This window comes from Hyalella azteca, unplaced genomic scaffold (assembly GCF_000764305.2).
Source record: "Hyalella azteca isolate HAZT.00-mixed unplaced genomic scaffold, Hazt_2.0.2 contig17967, whole genome shotgun sequence".
NCBI lineage: Eukaryota > Metazoa > Arthropoda > Malacostraca > Amphipoda > Hyalellidae > Hyalella > Hyalella azteca.
The window spans coordinates 659,918-684,326 of NW_025947728.1; the positions used below are offsets into that span (position 1 = coordinate 659,918).

General features: G+C 36.6%; 1 protein-coding gene across 1 annotated transcript; it reads right to left on the reverse strand.

The window, feature by feature from the left end:
- Window positions 1–1,634: 1,634 nt before the first annotated feature.
- LOC125179483 (protein dissatisfaction-like) lies at window positions 1,635–23,640 on the reverse strand. Its single transcript, XM_047885443.1, has 9 exons — window positions 22,874–23,640; window positions 20,971–21,051; window positions 19,529–19,690; window positions 5,970–6,334; window positions 5,133–5,612; window positions 4,861–4,944; window positions 4,282–4,391; window positions 3,312–3,439; window positions 1,635–2,708 (listed from the first exon to the last, which is right to left on the reverse strand). Exons 1-9 carry the CDS (start codon window positions 23,445–23,447, stop codon window positions 2,458–2,460), a joined length of 2,235 nt encoding a protein of 744 aa, XP_047741399.1. The 5' UTR covers window positions 23,448–23,640; the 3' UTR covers window positions 1,635–2,457.
- Between the last annotated feature and the right edge of the window lie 769 nt (window positions 23,641–24,409).

The following is a 24,409-nucleotide window of genomic DNA, read 5'->3' on the forward strand; positions in this document are numbered from 1 at the left end:
ACAGTTTACTTACCACAGACTGTCTGTTACGTGTGCTCTTTTTGAACTCGTGGCTCCTTATAATCTCGAGTACGTCTGTTGCCAAGTGCCAGTATCGAAGTTAAACGTTATAGCAAAACCAAAAAGAAACACATACCAAATCTTAAGAAAAACCAAGGCCCTCTTACAAAATAATTATTTGTTTTAGTGGAGAGGCTAGTGCTAAAGAATAGTTCGTAGAGTTTCAAAGCAGCTCAACTGAACTCGAACCTAGGGCCGAGTATTTCTCAACTATGCCAAAACTTAGATGACGATCTCTACCTACCAAGAAGGTCTAGCTTTACCTACCCGCATAAAATTAACGAGTGACGTTCGTTAACGCATTTACAGAACACAGTTTACATGCGTCGCTTTGTATAAACATAGAACTGATAAAACATTGAACTGATAAAACATGGAACTGATAAAACATGGAACTGATAAACATGGAACTGATAAAACATAGAACTAATAAAACATAGAACTAATAAAACATTCAACTAAAAACTTATAACTGATAAAACATATAACTAATAAAACATAGAATTGATAAAACATAGAACTAACGTTAGCAACTGCAAAGATCCGAGTTTCTGTTCTTATATAGACACACCCACGCTTCTGTTAATATACTTGCTTCTGCTTCACAAAAACAAACTACTCAAACATCCCTCTCCAATTCCGTGAATTTATTTCGCCAACTGACAACATTAAGGTCAAAATTATAATTAAGTCGCTCTTACTAATCCATTGGTAGATTTAGCTCGAAAATGAGTGAGTTATTTATACGTTCGTTTGGCAACGATCTTGGTTGGAGAACTTGCGCCCAATAGTCAACTTCGAGGAAAGTCCATTTATTTGAAGGAAACTTGCTAATAAAACTGTACTTATTGATTAAAACTAGCATGGGACAAATTTATCGATATATTTAGAAATTGAATACATTTAGATGCAGGTACATCCTCTTCTAACACTGAAACTTAATTAACAGCACAATTATTGAAATCTTAGGACCAGAAATTTGCACATAGATGATTACACATTATACATTATTCATACAGACCTATACATATTTTAAATTATTTTCATAATAAATCTGTCGGTATCCAAATTCCTGGTTTAGTACAACGATATTCTCCTGGTGCACTGTCTCAAAAACTGGCATTACCTAATTTTTCTGTAATATAGAGGAAACTTTTGAACGTTGAGTAGATGTTTTTATGGTTGTTTCTTTCTCTTGCAAGTATAATTAGTTGCAAATTAAAAAAAACTTAAATAATAAGTCAGTGATTGGTATTTCCCGTCAGTAAGTATATTTTAAACTTTCATGTTAACATGTACACATTTAGGCTTCGGACGATTAGATATATTATGCTATACAAATTTTGAACAGTATAACATTACACGTAGGTACCTCGCTATCATCACTCAGACTCCAGCCATCATTTGTTGGTAATGAAGAGATTTCGATATTTAAAGCCTCAATCATTTCTGTGAAATCTACATCTATTCAGATTAATTTCTACCTTCAAAAATTTTCGTCAGCCCATTTACCGAATTGAAATGAATATTGTCAAATGACTGTTGAGAGTTAAAAATATTATAATTATTCCCATTCATGCAGAGGAGAAAAATATAATGCAACATTTTTTATAAGAGTGTACTCCCATGTGAACAAAGTTGCGATATATACCGGTAAAAAAATAAAATAAAAAAAATTCGAGCAGAAGTCAGAGTGATGCAGTGAAGAGTCATCATATTGAAGTCTACACAAATTTGGCACAATAATTCACAGTATTCAAGTTACCTACGCGATAAACATATGGTTCTTATGGTAAAGCTAAAATTGTGGAGCATGAGATATTATAATCACATCAATGAATTCAGAAGATATCTTGGATTTGTACAAAAAAAAACACTTTAAATGAAGTAAATGTAGGACTTAGTCAAATTCTTTCAGATTTTAATTTACAATAATTTTTCAAAGACTTGCAATCTTGAGATTATCCAAAACTCGAGAAATTTGATGGTTCATTAGTTCAACATCACGCTAGACATCATTTTTTGCATTATCATCCTTTTCAGCTTTACTAGAAACGCTCATTATTTGGTATTTTGTTTCGGATCACGCGGATAGGAATCGTTATTAAATATTCATACATCGTAACAACGTCCATACATTGATTGAAATGATGCTGTGTTGACAATGCATCAATAAGCGTTTAAAGAATTCCATGTATCCAGGTTTCATTTCAAATAATATCATCTATCGAAAATGTTAGATATTCTTAATCCTTTAACTTCAACCATGAATGAACATGTTACATTTTTTTTAAGCCAAGAAATTTACCGACTGGTTCTAATTCATGATGCAAACTACGAACCTGAAGTAAAATGCGCGATGGAATATTTGATGGAGACACAATATTTGATATTAATTCAGTCGCTTTTGTCCATGGTGTACATATCGAGCACGAGCCTGTGTATGGGCGTATCCCCGACGGTGTCTCTGAAGAAAAGCGCCTCCACCGTGGACGCCCTCACCGTCTTCAGCCCCGGCAGCAGCAGCAGCAGGCGCCCGAAGCGCGTGGGCTGGCGTGGCAAGCGACTCCTGATGTAGTCGCTGAGGATGCACTGAGCCTGGTCTTGTAGCATCTCTACAGGGTGAAGGTCTACCAGGTCTCCTGCTTCTGAGATGAAAGTACTCAATAGATTTATTTTAATTTATTGAGAATTAAACTATCATTTATGCCATCGCTGAGTATGTTCCGCAAGTTTCTCACAGATCTTAACATTTTTTAATCTACAATTAACTTGGTCATCGGTTTGGTTTGCATAGGAAACATGCATCAGACAAATTACTTGATGCTTGAGCAGTTATCGATTAATGGACAATCTTTCTGTTCAAAGAAATAAATTCCATAAACTGAGTTTCACTTCCTATCTTTAATAGCCATCAATCGAAATATTGAACTCGCACCCCAAACATCATCAAGGTTCCGGTAAATTTTATCAACATTTTATCTTTTTTACGTTCAAGATTTGTTAGTTCTACACCAACGTACACTTCAGGTTATGTACAAATTTTAGAATTAAGACTTAAGTATAAAATTCATTTATTCTATTCATGTAATCGCAGACCACATTACCTGGTTTGAAAGTCAGCATCGTTTTTACAGCGGAAATGTTTAATTTTTACACCAACGTACACTTCAATCTCTCTCCCGATCTTCGAATTAAAATTTAAGTACCAAATTTTTTTATTTTCTCTATGGAATGGGAGAAGACATTACCTGGTTTGAAGAGCAGCACTGCCTTGAGGCAGCCACACTCTGTGGTGTCGGGGCTGAGGTGCCTGAAGCGCCTGAGTACGTCCTGTATTGTGGCGACCTCGCTGGCCGTGCGTACGTCTTGAGGCACTCTGGTGAGTACATTAGACGACAAATATTATTTTTTGTAGTATATGACAGTAAAATGCGAGGGAAACAAGGAAAATTTGAATAAGGTTTTGCATAAGTAACTTGAAGCTGCTTCAGGTAAGCCTAATTCTTGTCAATGAACATGAAGTGCGACAATACCAAACCAAAAATACATTGAAATAAAATAAATTTTTACGCAATTTTGAAATTATTACAATTGATAAATGATTTTCAATGTTTAAGTTACTTATCTCTATTCCATTTCGGCGGTCATGCTCAATTTATATTAATGGCTAGCAGGTAACATGACAATTTTCAATAATATTCTGAAAACACTTGACTGCCGATATCAACTGTCTGCTATAACCGCTCCTTATTTACTGCAAAACGCTCATTTTATTCCGACTGATATCTTCCCTTGGGCTTTACTATTAAAAACCTCTTAAGTGCACATAGTGTCCACAATTTCTAGCCTGTGATTGGTGGGTTTGGCATGAAACGCTATCGTTGATTGGCTTACGTAGTAAAAAAATCTTAAACTATATTTGATAATACGGCAACATATTGCCTGCATTTTATACCTCAGCGATGAGTGCATTTCAATAGGAACAGTTGAGTTTCAGGACCTGTGCCCATACTTTCAAGAAAAGTTAGGTGATCGTAAGTTCATCAGCGCATCATTAACGGCCTTTTAAACAAAATCCACCAATCATAGACAAGAAAATAGAGCGTAAGTACTTACGTTCACATAGCGAGCTTTGAAAGTATCCACCAATCATAGACAAGAAAATAGAGCGTAAGTACTTACGTTCACTTAGCGAGTTTTGAAAGTATGGCCCCTGACCTGAGAGACGCGGCAGGAGAGGTGAGTAGCGGGGCAAGGTCCACAGGAAGGTACCACTGTGCCAAGTGTACTAGGAAGAGCTCCTTCCATGACGCCTCAACCAACGTGCACTGAGCAAACACAAACAATAATAGAATTATGAGGAGAATAAACTGGGTTGGGTTTTTTAGATTATACCTGAGCAGACTGCCGTTGGCTTGAATGCGCGTCTTATTATTACTTATAGTTTACCCAATTCTGGCCCATAGGTATACAACCTTTATTTATTTTTATTTATTTCTGTAAATCTGATCCTATGAATCCAATAAAATCAACATTATAGTGTCAAGTGGTATATAAAATCACAGCGATTAATCTCTTTTCACTGAAAAATATCAAAAACATAGAGAATCAGTTCGAGGCAACGACAACATGCAAGTACGTTAAGCGAACGGTTGTACTCGACGAGAATAATTATTTAAAATATTTCTAACGTGCAGGAATGCAAATATACATATTTTCAGCCCTATATACGTAATATATAATCTGATAATAATTTTATAAATATAATACAATTCATTTTTTCCATTAGTATAGTACCTGGTCTTGTCGTGAGAGTGTTTGGAATGGAGCCAAAGACCTGATCCAACGCACCATCATGAAGAGCAGCCGAGCTGTGGTCTCCTATTGAAAAATGTTTCATGATTAAAGCGTTTATAATGCTTTCAGTATTTGAACTTTGTGATTTCATTTAGCATTTAAAGCATTTATTTTTTCAGCATTTAAATATCACGCGTTATCATTAATCACAGTGCTTTGAGAATTTTTTATTTTAAAATTTGATTCTAATTGCCTCAGACATGAATGCTTACCTGGAAAATTTCCCATGTGGGAGCAAAGGGGAGTATTGTAGGCATTGACGACATGGGGAAGTGAAAAGCTGTGGCCCCAATTGCTGCTCTTGAGAAGAGGTTACCGTTGAAGATGATGTTTGAACCATCGTAGGGATTACTCGAACTTGAGGAGGAGAGGGAGTGTCTGTTGGAATCGTTGTTGTTGTTGGGTGATGCCTGATTGGTGTTAGAGCCATGGTTGAACACAATTGTGCTTGATGATAATTTACTAATAATCGATGCTGCACTGGATGATAAATCGTCTATTCCATCTTCGAGTGTAGGTTTATTGTCGTGGAATGCACTCTCCGATATTTCATTCATATTCATCCTGTTAGCGTGGTCACTGATACTAGTTATGATGCTATTACTGCTGCTGCTGCTGTTGATTTTACTAGCGATGCTGTTTGTGATGTTGTTCAGAGCTGCGTTGTGCGACGGAGATGCGTGGAGCCACATCTGGGGAAAACGACGCTTGAAAATTAAGCACAATAATAACAACGAAAACTTTAAGAAAATTTATTTAATTTTGGCGCATGTCTGAAATGATGAATTTTTTCTTCAAAACGTTAAGCCAAAATTTCATATGTTTACATTATAGCAACATTTTACATAAGCTTATTCTTCTTCGCTTGTATGCCAATGAATCGTTTTCTTCTGCTTCCGAATAAGTCTTGGAGCTCTGCACCTAATATTTCATTAACAAAGTATTCTCATGTATCCCACGTAGGTTTTGTTTATTCAACATATTCAAAAACAATAATTTAAGCCAGAGGTTTTCTCAACACATCTAAAGAAAATGAGTAGTTTATTTACTTTTTCATGTTGTGGTGAGAACGGCATCACTGGGACACTCGCATGGGTCGAGTGGGGTAGAAAGAGAGGAGTTGGAGCAATAAGTCCCTCGGTGAGTCCATGATGGGTATTGGGTCTGTGCTGGTTGAGGTGAGTGTGCTTAATGTTTGGTAATGTTGATGTACCAGACGGTGGAGGTGGTGGAGGCAACAACATTGGCCTAAGCCTGGTGGAGTTGTTGGAATCGATGGCGGCGGAGGTGGCGGTGTAATGGAAGGGGTTGTGGTCCGAGTGCGGCAGCATTCCAGGGAACGTTACTGAGACGCCGGGCAGACCGGCCGTGTCCTTAGGTCGCGGCTTGCGAGGCCCGCGCTCGTGTTGTACTGCTGTGAGGCAATCGATAGGTGGTCAGTATTAAACCGGTAAATTTGCTAAATGGAAATTTTATGAACCCGTAAAATTTGTAGGCTGCGGTAGTGGCGCTGCCACTAGAAATGTGGGAAATGGTCAAGAGGCGGCTCAGGGTGACCAGAAAAGAAAAGGGGGTATACGGAAACGAAATTAAGAGGCGTAGAGGCGCTTAGCGCATAGCTTGGTAACTCGGGTATTTTACAAGCGATGAGTATACATCATTCAAACAAGAAACGTTCATGTACGAATCCATTACATTGATTTATACCTACATAACTTGGTCATTTGATTCTTTTTTCAATCACCCCTAGATTAGCGACGCTGGAATTGTATGAAAATACATCTTATAAAAAATTCTACACCCGATGCATTTATGCTTCCATTCCACGTTTTCTATAGTCATTTAGAATTTTAACACAAATTTTCTTCCTTTATTAATTTAACCCTATATGTACAACGTGCCAATATACTGATTCACCAACTATTTCTCAATTGACTTCTAATTTTTTATCGATCAATGAGCACGTACGACTTAAGATAACAATAAATTTTATAAAATCTTCTTATGTTTAATGGAAATTATTTCAATGAATTCTAGGGCTAAGCACCAGAATTATTACAACTTTTTATTAATTCAGGTAAGATTCTTCCTAATTGCATCTTATATCATGATTCAGTCGCCCTTTCAACAGCATTACTCAAGGAGAGCATGAAACTGGTAGTATCATTGATACAGAATATGACACGATTCAATATTCCCAATAATACTGAACCAAGAGAGAAAGTTTCAGTTGATTTTTATTGGTTACATAACCTTAAAATGTCTGGAAAACCTTGTATTCATTTGAATGGATGAATGAATCCTTATATTCATTGTATTGAACTGCAGATGTTCAGTCGGTGAGCTGTTGCCAATTCTAACTAACGCTAAATTTACGCATATAATAGTCTTAAATCATGCATTAACGGAATTTTTATCTCAACTTTTGCCCTGAAACAATTGGAGGAATGATTATTATTTTTAGAATTGGTTTTCGAAACCTCACACAAAACATGGAGACTACTGCCTCGCATTATCAATTATTTTATAACAAATTCGCAAGTATAATGATATTCTTGTTCTTACGATCCTCCGACAAGACACTTGTGCTTCATCATACATCACTGGTGGCCATTCATCTTTTAGCTGCTGATTGGATGTCATGTAGGCGAGCATTGGCCGGCGTCGAACGACCTCCACAGGAGACACAAGAGAGATGTGTCGCTATGGCCTCTTGCTCTTACGCTAAATACTCAAAATTTCGTGGATGAAAAAATCGATAATTCTTTGATATACGATATTATTGAGGGAATCTTGTTCTAACGAAAATTTTATTCTTTTTTCGATGAAAAAAATTCGCTATTATCACGATATACGATATTACTGAGTTCTATATGCAATGCACGATATTATTGAGTGCTGTGTGCGTTGTAGGATATTATTGAGATAATTTTACTCCCACGCTAAATTTTCGTAATTTTTTGAATGAAAAATACGGTTTTATGACGATAAACGATATTATTGGAATGAAACACATCTTTAATTAAAGCATTACTATATCAAAGCATTTTATACGAAATTATATTATTTACGCAAATGTGTGTCTTTACCTTGTTGTCTTATCGCCCTAAAATTACTGAACGCAATTCGGCAATTCGCTCTAATACTTTCTGTGCCCCAGTTGGACATCCGTAAAAACATTGGGCTCAACAGGACACATTTTCAAGCGGATTAATATTCTGATGTGGAAGTAAACACATTGTTTGTATTAAAACCTTGGCGAATCACGCATAAAGAAATTGATTACCCATGCAGCTTTGATTAATTTTGCAGAGACATACACTTTTTTCATAAATTAAAGCTTCTCTATATTATAATTTTGCATGCGAAGCGAAATTATGCAATTGCTGCTCTACCGTAGCGTCCACTTATTTGTTGAATTATCATAACAGGTAAAAATTTGAAAACTTAAATGACTACAAAAAAGACGGCTTAAGTTAGAATTTTACTGATCACAAAAAAAATATCCAATTTCTTCAACAATTTATATCAAAGATACATTTAATTTGAATGTTAGCCTCGCTGCGAACTGCATCCCTAGAAATATTTATATATCCCCATTTTCGTTGTTACAAAATATCGAAGAGCAGCTTACTCAGCTGCTTTTATCAGTGATATTTATAATGGTTTATATTAAAAAATTGAAAGTCTATTACTTAGTTTATTAAAAGTTAAAGGTAAAAAATATGAATTTGCATTACTAGGAACTAGGTAGGTTTAGAAGGGCGCTATGCCTTAGAGCGGGTGCAGGGTGAGCTGACGCTATAGATCAACATGCGTGACTTCTACCGACGGCGCAGGTAATTAGCTACCTAAGATGTTGCAGGCTTCACAGCTCACACGGGCCATACCATATATTTTTTCATGAACTACAACTTTTCGCTCGTAAGTTCAACGACTCTCGTCTCCTTATGGGTAATGATTAAATAGATGAATTAATTCCACTATAATAACTCATCATTTAGCGCCAACAATGGAATAAATATAGTATAAGATGGAAACCAATTAATTGATGATCGTACGACCATAGTTTGTAGTGGTAATTAGACTCAATTCTAATTTAAGCCGTACGCAGATACCAAAAATTGTTTTCTGTAGCATGTGTCTATCAACAAATTATCAACACAAGTTTAAATTGGGCCACTTATCATTAATATTGGTCCCGGCCTTAACAATCAATACAAATTTAATGATCCTAATTTTATGTTAAGAAATACAAACAGCTCAAGTATTATTTTTTATGAGCGATTGTCCAATGTCTTCCAAATTTTACTCTAGAATTGAATTTACAAACATTATAAACATTATATACTTTCTGCATATATATTAAAAATTGACTTAAATTCACTTCGGTTCGAAATGTCAAATTTTTCAAATTAGATCACCAGGTTCATCCTTTTAAATCGTCAAAAAAACTGCTATCTTAGAGGTAATCGTGTTACCTTTTGACTTTAATTTATTGTAAGGAAGTTAATGAGTTACCAAAAGAATACAAGATTAACTTAGGTATACATGCCATGTAATTTTTTTAAAGCAAGTACGAAGCCGTAATATACCGATATTTTCCTTCATATATGTTTAAAGTAACACGAGCCGGCCCAACAATGGAACCCTCAGCCGGAGCTGTAAAACGCAGCTCAGAAACTCGCTGAGACGATTGCGGAAAAATCGCGGCTTTTTCGAACGCCTGGTCACATCAAAAAGCGCCTAATTAGAGATGAAAAGTAGTGTGAATAGCAGAAAGTTTTAATGCCTGCACCAAATTCTTTGCAAAGTCGATGAAATCGCCTTTAGGTCGAGCCAACGGAAGCGAGCGAGAACACAGGCGAGGATTGTCGAACGGAGGGCGGTACGGTGCACAAAAGAAGACTCTTGTTCCGCTGAATGGCATTCCCGCTACGTGCGCGAACTCGCAACGCCCTTCATTTAAAGGATCATTATCGTTGCCTCGAATGTGAGGTGAACGCCAACCTGTTCATACATGTGTGTTGAACCCGTAGCTATACACAAGGCAGTTGATATCCTCATTCAACAAAATTATACATTTTTCTTGGATCTTTATTCTTAACTCAAGTAGCTCAGTTTGATAGTTTGACTAGTTAGATACTGAAGCATTTATATTGCAAAGTTTTGCAATATTGGCTAAGCTATTGCATCCCTTCTCTGGAAAATAAATGGTCATAATTTTATTGTTTGATAAATTTCTCTGTCGACCAGACTTCATATACTGCATTTACTAATTTTGACTCTCAATCATTTGTCAACTACAATTTTTTCTATTCGCTGCGAGAAATTTCTAAATAAATCTGATTAGAATGATTCTATATAATACCTACATGGCGAATACATATAGCATTTTTTATTGTAAATTATTCACACAGCAGAACGATTTTTTCCCCAAATTTTATTTGAATCCATGAGATGAGACACGGGAAGAGATTTTATTCAAAACAAAACTCACGCTTCCCTAGTTTTACAAATTCCCTGGACTACTTCTTTCTCCGCAGGCAAGCTTTCCAGGCATCGCTTCAAAGGAACTCTGGCGTCACCAAAAGTCTTTGGACAGATCAGCCGGAGTCGTCAGTGAATCAATTGACCAAATTAAGCGTAAAGCCTCTTAGTGAGAAATACATCGGGGTCGCGCTGGGGTGTTAGATACTCCAGGGGCGGATGTCGTCTCTCAGCTTCAAGTCGTTGGGATAAAGATTTAACAAGGTCGTCTCAGCTAAAAAGCTTCTAAAGTTACCGTAATTGATGCAGCTTCTTCCATTTAAGCTCTGATTTGTCGCAAGCATATAGCGACCCAAAAAAAGTAATTTAAACTATTTTATAGGGCTTTATAATATGATCGTTTTTCGTTAAAAGCTATTATTGTGAGTTTATATTACTGTTTATTGAGAGGTTACATGATGCTGTAAGGTTACATGATGCTGTAAGGTTACATGATGCTGTGAGATTACATGATGCTGTAAGGTTACATGATGCTGTAAGGTTACATGATGCCGTAAGGTTACATGATGCTGTAAGGTTACATGATGCAGTAAGGTTGCACGATGCTGTAAGGTTGCACGATGCTGTAACATTCAGTGCGACATGTCAGAAGAAAACAGAGGCCGGTTGACGAATAACTGAGTAAAATTTTAAACAAGACTAGATATCGATCAATAACATAGATTACGGTCATTTTCATAGATATCAATCATTAACACAGCTATCGATCGTTAATAAAGATATCAATTATGAACTGTAAGATAATATCACTTTTCCTTCAGGTGATGAGAAACTCATTTAGTGCTGCGTGGTCAGATGACGAGATGCCAAGTAAGCGCTGATACCTGATGAAGCACTCGTTTTCAGATTCTAATTTTTGCATTACAATGTACTTTAAAAAAAGATGTACTTTTAAAAGAGATTTACTTTTACTAAAGATGTACTTGTACTGTTTGAAATTTTGTTAAGGAATGATTTAAACTCTATCTGGTCGATTTTCAATCAACTACGTATATTTTTATTTTAAATTACAGTGCAAAACCAAAATTAGATTAGCGAGTTGTGAGCTCTATATCAGCATCCAACAGTGAATATTGTGCGATGTTAAGAATTAACAAGTCTAATGCCTAATCATCTACGCTGAAACCGATATTATTATTATCAAGTCATTCAACTTGTGACAGTTTTTTATTTCAGCGATACAAACAAATTTGCTATATTCGGTGAAATTGCGGAGAAAAATCTTGTACCACTCGTTCAATGTAATCAGTCGCAGTATCATCACAGAATTGTCGCGGACTTCTGCAATTCCATATATTTTCATATCATGAAACCTTATTGCATTGTTAGGACAATCGAGATAAGGCTTCAAAATTGTAATAAGAATATTCTTAAAGGGAAGCAATAAAAGAGTAATCAGTCAAAAAATTCAAATTCAAGTTAGTGTGTTCCGATTCGATCCTAGATTATTGAACAAAACATCTTCATTAATGGACTGCTCGATGTCCGCGAGTCACTGAACAACATCACGTGAATGTCTCGGCATCTCATAATCATCACATCGTTGAGCTACATGACAACAGCAAAACCCACGCCAAAATATTTCTGAAAAACATCAAAAGTATTTGAGGACAGCCGTGGAAAAGCAACGATGTAGTCTATCGATCCGAGAGCATTTATTCAGTCGCTTTGAAGCTATTAAGATCAATCCGGTGGTTGAATACGGCTCTCTTATCCTAAAATCTCGACCGTGGGGATGTTCTCGCTTCCCCATTCATGGTTACCAAATGAAGAAAAATCCGATAAATTTCTTTACGGAATTGCCGTCGTATGAATTGAGGCGAACTGCATCAGATCTGACTGTTGAACTGTTTCGCCAGGTGACTTTTTCCTTAAAAGCGTATCGTGTGTTGAAATAAACTTTTTCTTTTTTTTTCTCAAACAAACTGTGAAGGGAGCAGTTTCAAACGCGTGACATGTTCGTCTGCATTTTTGGGATAATGAAAACAGTGGCAGGCGAGTATTAGTAAATAATCACTATTCTATCCTAATGTTAAAGACAGCGACTTTCTAGATTGGCAAAAATTCTAAATAAAAGTACACTCTGCATTTATTTTTGCAAATGAATGATGCCCGAGAACCAGCATTAAAGTTTTAGATTTCGGTGGAGCAAAAGTCCTCAAGTCCTTGCGTCCTGAGACTGAGCTTCAAGTGACCAAAGGCGTTGCAGTGCAAACCGGAGTTTCTCACTCCATTGAAAGGTCTTGTTATTACAGCGGCAGCAACAGAAGCCTGTGCCTCGAAGCAGCAGAATCACCTCAAGCAGCATTACGTCTGTGGCAATTAACGTTGATGTTGTGCGACTACGTGATCACATTACGCCAAGCCGTGACCATTGCCTAGTTCACTCAAGCTAGGGTCATGTTTCCTTTGAGAAAAAAACGCACTCATGCTTATACCATAAGTTTTCGAAATTTAGGATGCTATCTTGGAACTTGCATGATTTCCTTGAACACTTGTTTGAGGGAAATAAACTAGTTCAATTTCTAATTTTCCTGAAAGCATTTAGTTCAGCCTCATGTAAATTCAAATATTGGAAAATCAAGAGGTTAAAATTTCAAATGTTGTTGGATTCACGTTTTGCTCTCCATTAAAAAGTGAACGCATTTCAAAATAATCATAATTGTGTATATTTCAAAAATTATATGATATAAAATTTGTTACATGAAAATTCAACTGAAATAACCCACAAAATAAAAAGGGATCATTTAAATTGGTATGCTATGATCTCCAAAATGAAAGAGAACATTCATTGTTAGTACCGGGCGATAAATTCAGCAGCTGATATTTAAAATCCCCCAAATAGTAAGGCCATGAAAAAATACTATAAAGGACTCACGCAGTTGATACCGAACGATAGTCCCTTCTTGTTAAATATAGTTAAATTTCCTCTCAAACATTAGAACCTCAAAGATCTACGTGTTAGTCAAAAACCACTATTATAATTATTCAATGTCACACTTTTTTACAATTTTCCATACTTTCGCGATTGCCAATGGTTAAAGTCTAGTAAGCACGATACATTTTAAAGAAGTTTTTGATCACGCTGGCTCGAAAATGTAAATTTGTGTTTAAAATTTATCAAGTATTCAAGGAAGTTTTGTTGAGTGTTTCTTTCAATTCTCATTTCAATTTTTCTATTCTAAATTCATGATAGTTGTTCAGGTGCGTATCAACGCGATATCAATAGTATGAGGATATTACCTCATTATTATCATTACTCTAAACTTAGAATTATTATTGGTTATTAAAGTATTTATATTAATTTTTATTAATAAATTAATATGAATTATAAATCCTTATTAATTATTTGTAGTTTAGGAATGGCGCGGCGGAGCCAAAACGAGGGTTCTGGGCTGAAAAAATAAACCATTTACATCATGTTTTATAATAATTTATTTTATTTAAAAAATTAAAACTTTCCTTGAACTTCAGAGCTGGAGTTAAGTGGAATTTGTATGCATAAGGGGTTAAGGGGGGAGCTCCATATATAAATATAGAGTTCGGGAACTCTATATTTATTAATATTACTTAAGTTTAGATTTAAGCAATGGGTTTTAGCATAACTCCATTTTATGCAATACGATTCAGAATAGCAGGATTTCTCATGGTGAATAAATGCCGATAATTTCAGATTTAAGTTGCAGGCACGTAAAAATGTAAGTTTAAATGAGCATTGAGCATCATGTTGGGTTTATATTTTGAGTCATGTCAAGCCTATGTCTCTAGGTCTGCCTACCGAGCAAATCCATTTCACATCCTCTAATGACATTATTTGGTATATTTGATAATACATTATTTAAATTCTGAACTGAATAATCGACCGCATTCAGTGTTCTGCAAGAAAGACTGGTGCTGGATTCAAGGAATGCAAACTAAATGTTCGGGGTTTTTTCCGTAGAGTTAAATCCCTAAAACCCATACCCTCTGAAATTATCACCATAAATTGGCAGTATGCGGGTGACTGTATGAATTGCAGTAGTACAAATATCGCTTTTTAACAGTCATCTCTTGAAAAAAATAATTTACGTCCATAATATCACGAACGTAGTTTATCATCACTAATTAAGACACTGTAAATCATTTTAATGACCATTATTAAATGAAACAGAAAATAATTTAAAACAAAGTTCCTACCCCCAATCCATAAACTCGATACGCCCTGCAGTTAACACGAAATGAATTCAATTGTCACGCCGAAGTTTATCAATGCTAGACGATCAAAGTAAGCTTTAGAGGTTTATTTGCAAGTCGCAATGGGTTTCATTTAAAGAGCGTAATTACCACGAGATGCAGTGCGCTTTGTCATTTGAGAGCTGTGCAATACTGCATATTTTACCTCCGACGACCCTTTGAAGTGCGCAACTCTAAGCAAGCGCTTAGAGCGAATCAACACGAGGGCTGTTTGGTCGCGCGAGGACTGGCACCGCAAGTATCACACCTCTGGTCAGCGCGGCTAAAAAAATTCACCTAGAAAAATACTTCAAACTGCATGCGCTAAAGTTGCGTCGGCGGCAGAATGTTATACCGTAAACGTAGATTGAATTTCCCATTGGTTGTGTTCGAATCCTTGATGATGATTTGTACTAGATCAGGTGATGAATATTCAAAAGTTAGAATTGTTGGATGGTATGTATATACGTTAGCCGAAGCCTTAATTGGCGCTCGCGACTACAATTGATGCTTAACGAAGAATTGAGTGATAAGTGGTTGGGAATTTTATGATATTTATCATTTGATTTTATGAAGATTTACCGGTTTTAATATCTAGCGTTTGATCATTTTGAGCCATTCGCTATTGAGAAGTAGATGAAATTTACGTTTGTATTCAGTCTAAATAAATTATTTCTCACTGGAAAGCGTTTAAATGACACGGAATAACTGTATAATTCCGAGAAGAAACACTTGCTTGAAGAAACAAGTGTTCGGTGCAATATCGATAATATTTGATATTAGAAATTTCAATTCAAGTCTTAATATTTAGTTCATATATAAGTTGATGAACGAGAAAGAACGATATATTTACTCATGTATTACACTTTCTTAACTTATACTAAGTGAAAGGAAAGCAGTTTTGTTGCAAATACAAAATCTCAGTTTTTAAATAAATTTGTAAAGTCATGCATGCACTGAAATTCATACATAATGAAAAAATTGCTAAATCCAATATACTGAGAGCCCTGGTGAAATATAATTCAAATTTCAGTAACTATGAGTGCGTCGTGCTATCATGAATACAGAGCCTTGTTTTATCTGCGCCTCTACACGAGAAGCACCGCAATAAATGGTTTCCATGATACCGCAACTAGAATGTATATGTTCGTTTTTTATCGATGTGCAACTGAACCCCATTAATTTGCTACCGCGTCCGGGATAATCTGCAACTGAGTTTTATGTTTCCTGCCATGCAAGAATTCCTTATACTCAGTTAACCCGCTGTCCAGGTTGAACCCGTTACGCCTGGTTGACCTGCTTCGCCCTGTAAAACCGTTTCCTCATATTGGCCCGTCACTGCGTTTTAACTTGGCTTCCATACACAGCCTTCCGGGTAATAGAGGATTAGCAATTAATGTTAGCATTCAATAAATTCAATTGGCGCAAGATATCTGACCTCAGAAAACGATATTTGACCACAATATATTAGATATACCGCATTTAGGGCTTGATGCTTGGTTTGGTTACGGTAAAATAACTTCATTTAAAATTGAGGATTTTCAATCAAAACGTCATTTACGCAAGCGACGAAGAAATCTTGGATGGCTAAACGCTTTGGTGTTATCGAATTGGCGGAAAAAACTTCTTCGGTGACACACAAAGTCTTCTAGTTTATCTCGACTATACCATTCAGTCTCCTACGCAACGAACAGCCACGAGAATTCGAGTCGCTATTGCGTGGCTTTTTGAACGAATGATTCTGCTTCGATAATATTCCTGAAGCCTTAAATTTTAAAGCGAATGCTGAAAAAATCTTTCAACCTGCACGCATCATATGACCTCCTATATAAAGCGAGCTAATGTCTAACGGTTTTTGAAAGCCGCAGCCAATACCAGCGAGTGCCAGGCCTGCCAGCCAATGAGGCGGCAGCATCAAGTCATTCAAAACCAAGATGCCACCAATGAGGATTGCGCAGTGGCTCAGGGCGGAACGTGCAAGAGCCAATGGGAAGGCTGGCCTGATGTCACCGTGGCTCTTTGCTTTTCTCTGACTCTAATACGCGGCTCTCCATTACTGTCGGCCCCTGCCACTTTTTGACCACAGCGTGTCATTTTTTATTCGCTTTACACTGCCATTTTGCCGCTTTGGATTCCGACACCGTTGCATTTCTGGAGCGTGCGTTTTTTTACTTTTCGCGCTTCGCTGAGTTACAGATCTATTATAATTCTAGGCAAAAAGCGAAGAGTTCATTTAAAGTTTGTAAAATATTGCTCATATTGCTGTGAGCGAACAAGTTTTTAAATGAAACTGGCTAACAGTAGCTGCAGTGAGTTCAAAAACGCTTCAGTTTAAGTTCAAAAATGCTCAACTCATTTTATTTACTTATGAAAAATACCACGTCAAATGGAAGTAAAAGTTTTAAAGTTTTAGGCGAGCATTTTTCATGTGATAAACAATCCAGCGTTCTTTCGTTCAGGGTGTTTTTTTTACATAAGACAAAGCGAATAATGATTTTCTCTTTAATGAAAATATTAAAGGGAACTACACGACATTTTAAATCATATTTTCCAAATAAATTCTACTGATTTTTTTAATGAATGAGGTTAAATAAGTATTAAGTCATTGAAAGTGATTGAAGAAACTTATATTTTCTTTTATTTATAATGATGCTTTGAACAAGTGTACAATTTACTGCACTGAAATTCCGCTCAGATAATTCCTATAACAAGCATTTGAGGAGTATATAACACCATATCCTACTCCCTCACTGGCATGGTGGGGTTACAATCAGTGATCTTCGTCGTATGAAATTCAAGAAATAAACGTAAAGGATTCAATGAGTACAGTTTATAATGACCATATAATATGCTGGGAAATTATGAATTTTCGCACCTATTAAACCAATTCTATGTTCGCGCAACCGTTGACAAATCCATCGTCATCCTACGATGCTTAATGTTTAAAAATAAATAGATCATATCGAGCAAGTTTGCAAGTTAGGTGTACTGTATATTTATTTTCAGGGAAACCACGATTTTGATTTTTAAATTAAAATACCAGTTTTTATTAGATAAATCACTGATGTTCAAAGTTGGTTGCAAAAATTATATATTATCATCCGAATATTTGAACGGATCCTTAATTGCTAGCGCTGCATCATGTATGAGCGGTTGGCTCGTGATTGAATTGGTTTTATGTTGACAAATGTTGCGCGAAAAAATGCTTATATTCGAAGCGCATTCATTTTATCTTGAGTCACTTTTGTGATTATGTGACAAATTACCAGTTTACGATCAGCGATTCTTTGAATGCAATTCCTTCTTCTTACCCCAACGTCACTCATATGAGAACGCCTTCATGCAGGGAAAGCATTTTCAAAGCAACCGACGTTTTTTTCTCCATTGCCTCCTCCCCCTCCCCGGCCTCTATTTTCATCTACGTAACTGTAACAGTATCAGTTCACGCTCAAATTTTATATCTCGTCTTATCTCTTACCGTGCTCTTCTTCTAAGTATTTTTCTCATCTCTTCCTGCGTTCTCCTTCTAAGTATTTTTCTCATCTCTTCCTGTGTTCTCCTTCTAAGTATTTTTCTCATCTCTTCCGTGTTCTCCATCTAAATTTTTTCTATATAGATTGCCACCATCACCCACCCCCGTCGCAACCATCACAGGTCGTGTAACCTGGAACACGTGCTAGCGGCAGGAAGCGTGTCATCTCGACCCTCTCTCTCTGTAGCCGTGGGTCGAACCCTCGACGAGCGAGGGTCGTAATGGGTTTCAGGCTTACTTGATCAGCCCATCAATTGCTTTGCTGACACCCATTAGTGGCTCAATGACACTCAACACCGAATTGGCTGCTTATCGCTCGTTACAACCGCAAGATGATTATTGAAATTCAACCCAACCGTATTTACCGATCATCAGCGGCTCGATCAAACTTATTATAGGGGAGTGTTTGAATATTTCTTGTACTCCAATATGTAACGTGAAAAAACATATTTGTTTACTGGTATTAGAATTAGATTTACACCTGTAAATGAGATGCAAATTGCACTATAATAGTAGATAATTTTCATTGCGATTCCCTGACTGTAAATTTCGTACATTCGTAAAAATTCGAAGTTATTTACATGCAACTTTACAGCAGGTTAGTCGACCGTATTAGCCTGGGCTGGATAATTCCTGCAATTTTGGAAGCGTGCTATCGAAAATTCAGTCATTTCCGTAAACGATCCTTTATCATGTGAATAATAATAAAGCCATGTGAATTCTAATTTAATGAAGACCCTTTTAAATCGGCTTTTTACATGGAAGATAGAAATCGCATTTATTTTACTCTATGGTTTCAAAATACGGGGAAAACTATTCAGCGCCTCTTAAATTAAATTCATATACGATAATTGCAACACCTAATCTAAACTTTGATCCAGTACTAGCCTCTATTTCTTCAAACTGTTCCTATTCTCTCCCAATGAATGAAATTTCAGATCTAGTAATATCCTGGCACGATAAGTATCGTGGATACGCGCGAGAAAAGCGTCTATATATTTGTGGTCCTGGCTTCCAACTCACACAAACAAAGAAACTATGACAAATATTTATAAGATCTTGAGGTAGTAATAAGTGATCTTCTTCGTAATTATAAAATTTCTGTTTTGAAAGAAAAAAAATTCGTTCAAGCACATATATTTTCGTTAACTTCCTAGCTCGTAATCCAAACAGTCACTGAAGCAATCATTACATAAATGTAGCTTTCAAATAAATCAAGAGGAAATACTTCAGGAAAATAATTACCAACTTAACAAAACCTAAAAAATTATAAATAATCAAAGTAATCATCCATACAAAAAATCTTGCACCTACCGTCTTTGTTCATGGCTGCGGAGAAGCACTTGTTGAGGCGACAGGCCCTGCATTGGTTGCGATGCGTCTTGTCGATGGGACATTTTCCCTTGAGGTCGCCTGAAGCTTTGCATGTGTACACGCGATTGCGGTGAATGCTGCGCTTGAAGAAACCAGAACAACCTGCAATGGAACACGCGGTTTTGGTGAGTACTGCGCTTGGAGAAACCCAACAACCTGCAATGAAACACGCGGTTTTGGTGAGTACTGCGCTTGGAGAAACCAGAACAACCTGCAATGAAACACGCGGTTTTGGTGAGTACTGCGCTTGGAGAAACCCAACAACCTGCAATGGAACACGCGATTTTGGTGGTTACTACGCTTGATGAAACCCAACAAACTGCAATGAAACGCGCGATTGCGGTGAACACTGCGCTTGATGAAAGCCGAACAACCTGCAATGCAACACGTACGCGACTGCGGTAAATGCTAGGCTTGAAGAAGCCAGAACAACCTGCAATGAAACGCGCGATTGCGGTGAACACTGCGCTTGATGAAACCCAACAACCTGCAATGGAACACTCGATTCCTCAAGAACTGCAATCCAAAATCGGCTTCAAAAGGGGAAAGTAAAAAATGTAAAACTTTAGTCAGTCATGCAATTCATCAATAAGCTTTGAAACTTGTACTCACTCATCACTTTCTGGCCATTTTAGCGTAAAAAATTGAATCCCGAAATTTACTAAAGGCCATTCAGCCATTGTTTAGGTATCCTAAAAATGTATTACTACGAAATCAATTGTGAGATTTTCATTGTGGCTTCATTTTCTATCCGGCGTAGATGCGAGTGCGTAAATTAAATTGCACGAGGCTCGTTTGCTTTACAATTTACAACATCTAAAAACTTCATGTAACAATACAGTTATGGACACCAGTTATAGACTTTTATTCTGTACTGAAGAAGTAGTTTTTGCAGGTAGTAGTTATACATAGATGTATTTATTCTGTACTGAATATGAGTAACTTTACAGATACTTTTAGTTTACCTTTGTCAGATACGTAAAAGGTTCTGACGCATGGCTAATCAACGACATGAGCGTTACGATAAAAAAATTCACTTATATCTTTCTACTAATCAGCTTAATGTTTGACGACGCTTTTTGCCTTTTATCTTCCCGGAGTTACGGTATCTAACAAAATTATAAGTTGGCTTACACATTTATTATAATTTTATTTAACGTATTTTGAATTTTGAACTAAAAAGGCAACTTCGAAGCAATTGGTAGATAGAAGAAATTTTTTCAATCCACCGCTAATCGTTTGTCATATGTTTTCTAATTCATCGTTCAATTTTAAAAGTTAATTACTATGGTTTGTATAACACAAAAATATATTTCTCAATTTTTTGAGTCAGCATTCTCATGACCTCACCGTCACATGAGTCAGCATTCTCATGACCTCACCGTCACATGAGTAGATGCCGTAATGCTTGCCGGACGATCGGTCACCGCACACCTTGCACGGGATGTCCAGCAGCCTGTCACCTGATCACAAAAAATAAAATTGTTCTCATTTTTATGTATTTATTTCATATTAATATGTTTATATTTGCTCTCCTTAAATGATATGAAAGTATTTTTCGTTAATGTTGTGGGTTAATATTCAATATATGCAAATTAAATTGCTGGATATGGCTGGCGGAACAAACAAAATTTGTTAAATCATTCATGTTACTTCCGTAAAAGGATTCTCTCATAATCGAGATATTAAAAAAGTAATATAGATTTCAAGGTGAGAATTTTGGCATTGGAAAATTTTTTTATTTGCAGTTGCCTAATGCGGGGCTAAATATGTTCAGTATAATATTTGAGAATTTGGTGTACGGGTCCACATGCGAAAGGAAATGTGAAAAATGTAGTAATTTATATTTTATATTACGTTTATATCAGAACATGTTCATTTAGAGGAAAAAAGGCAACAAAATTGAAGTATTTCTTAAGCACACTCGAGAACAGCATTGTAGTCAAATTTGATATCTTTAATTAACACAAATCACGCCAGTTTTAATTTTACTTAATGCAAATATTACTTAATTGTTAGTAATGCTGTTGTTATTCATCCAGTTTTTTATTATCTGTAATTATATTATATGGGCAGCGCTTGATAGTTATCGAAGGTGATCGATACTTCCAGCATTGCCGTGGGTTGGTACTCAAAAATAAACTCTAAACAAGCATTACCTGGGGTCTTAAGATCTTGAGAAGATCTATAATGTGAGATCATTCGTATGTAAACTATGGTTTTTTTCTATCTTGCCTCAAGTATCTGATTAATTATTCTAACAATTTAAGAGAACATTTCAGAAGTTCATCTACATCTAAAACTACACATAATTTAAATAGTAGGGTAAATACCTATTACCGGTGCCTCGTATCTCAATTATTGTAAATTGGTTTCTGACTATACATTTGTTGAAATGATTAGTAACCATATAATTATGAACATGTGTTTCAAAAAAATATAAATAAAGCAATATTTTTCCCCTTTTTATCCCATAATTTTGAAAACAAGTAATGGAAAATGTATCAGAAACGTAAGAAATTACGGAACCCTGTTCATCTCTTCGATAATGAGGTAATAAAACAAATATGTAATAAAAACATTATATTTTTCCTGGATGCAAAGTGACCGTCAAGTTTAATCTTCACATTTCCATCTGGAGTTTTTACAACAATGTAGAAATAAATACTTTAAGTAAAATAAAGTTCCGTATTAGAGGCCAGGACGATTTTGTGGAAAAAGAAGCCGAAACCCAACTTATTCGAGCATTCACACTACGAACCATTGTAGGCATCTCGACAATATAGTTGAAAAATACTATCGATATCAATCATTTAATTCATTTGAAGATTTTTTGACCGCGAAGCTGATTAGTCTAACAATCATTGTATGTCTATATTGAATCAGAGATTGAATGTGATGCATTCGATGTCAGACGTTTCATATTTACATTCTTCATAATTTTTTAAGTTATGCTAAAAATGTTTTGAGAAATGGGTTCTCGTTCATGAAAGGTGAAATACATTTGAACAATCATGAATAAAAATTGTGCTAAAAATATTTCATCTCCCACAAGAAGAAAACATGTCTTATTCGTCAAACTAACTGCTTAATAATGTACGAGTACTTAATCACTTAATATAGTGGAAATAAATTCTTCATGCAGATAGTTGCATAACTAAAAAATTAATTAAGCGAATAACTAAAAATTTCCTTTAGTGACAAAATGAATGCCAAAACTCAGGCTTGCAAATATAATGCGCCTTTGGTGGGGGGTCTTTAGTGGGGTAACAAAAATACATTTACCTGATCGACCAGAGGCGATGCGAGCAGGCGTGAGTCGAGCAGCAACATAATGACCACCAGGAGTGGTAGAACTGAAGCTTGAGGTGACGCTGCTGACTGAAATGTTACTGCAATGAGTGCTTGCAGCTGAAAAAAGATGTGAAGCAGCTGGACTGAGAGCTGCCGCCGCAGCTGCAGCCGCTGCCGCAGCAGCAGCCATAGCTCGTCTTGGATGTGGGAGGAAGGCCGAGGTACTCGAAGAGATAATGCCTGCAGCACCTGACGTTAGGATGCTGCCGGGGTAGAGGCTGCTGGGGCAGCTGAACGAGAGACTCCGAGTGCCTTCAGAGAATGGCGTGCAGTAGGACGAAGGGGGAGGCGATAGGGGCGGCGACCCTGGGTACGGAGAGGAGCTGCGAGCTGAACAAGGGCTGGCCGTTGGGGAGGATGAGGGGCTAGGCGTAGGACTGTGGCATGCGCTCAAAAATGACTTTTCCGACTCTGCTTTGACGTTCATCCTTGAAGAAGGAAGGGAGTCTCTTACAACTTCGACGGATTTGGTGGTGTCAGGAGACTGAGAATAGCTCACGGCCATCTGTCCATCAACTGTTTGATCGGTGAAGGCAGAATGCGGGAGGTACTCATCTGCAGGGCCTCCTGGTGAAATTCTGCCACAGCTATCGTTATCATCGTCATCATCTTCGTGACCGTCATCGTCCACATTAACTAAATCAGCTTGTCTGCCCTGATTATGTTCGTTGCTGCTATCAGGATATCTTTGCGGCCGAGATTCGGATCCCATTTCGTTCTTCAAGCAGCTGTTGGCTGCTAACTGGTGTGGTCGATGGCTGATGACCGGGTCTTCTGTAGTCATTTTGAAGACCGCGTTCAGCAGAAACTCTTTGAGTAATTATCAATTCAGATAATAACTACCATCATTCTTCATGAAGCAATAATAATAAAAGGTGTAATATTAAGTAACGCAAAGTAGTAATTTTGTAATTCTTCCTACTTTTTCGAAAAAATACAATATTTAACTTCCTCTTTAGTACTGTAGATCGTAAAATTTTCTGCAGTATCTATAACTTTTTGAGATAACCTAGCGTGGATATGAAGGTAATCCTGTAAGAACAGATTAATTTTGTAGACGATAAAAAACTGGTTTTATTTAATCACTCTCGAATGTTAATCAACAAGTTTTCAACTCGTGCGTTAGTGAAGAGTCCACCTCGTCACTTCAATTTATTTTCGCATCCAGAGTTGTATGCGAAACTATGAAGTCGAAACATCTTTTTGTCCAACAATGCTCTTGACTGTATGTCTATCAAACTTATCTACTTCAAAGTTTTAGAAAAAGTGGCTCAGTTCTTTAGTTTCAAGACCGAATATTGAGTTTCCTTGAATATTCAAAAATTTTGTGTTGAAAGCTTAATTCCCCTGATATTGTTATTTTATTTCAAGCGTTCAATTTGGGTCACACATCTCGACATTAGAGGCCAAAACCTTGTACAGATCCGCTCCTCACCTCTAGCTCCGCGAGCGAGGTCTCCGGCACTC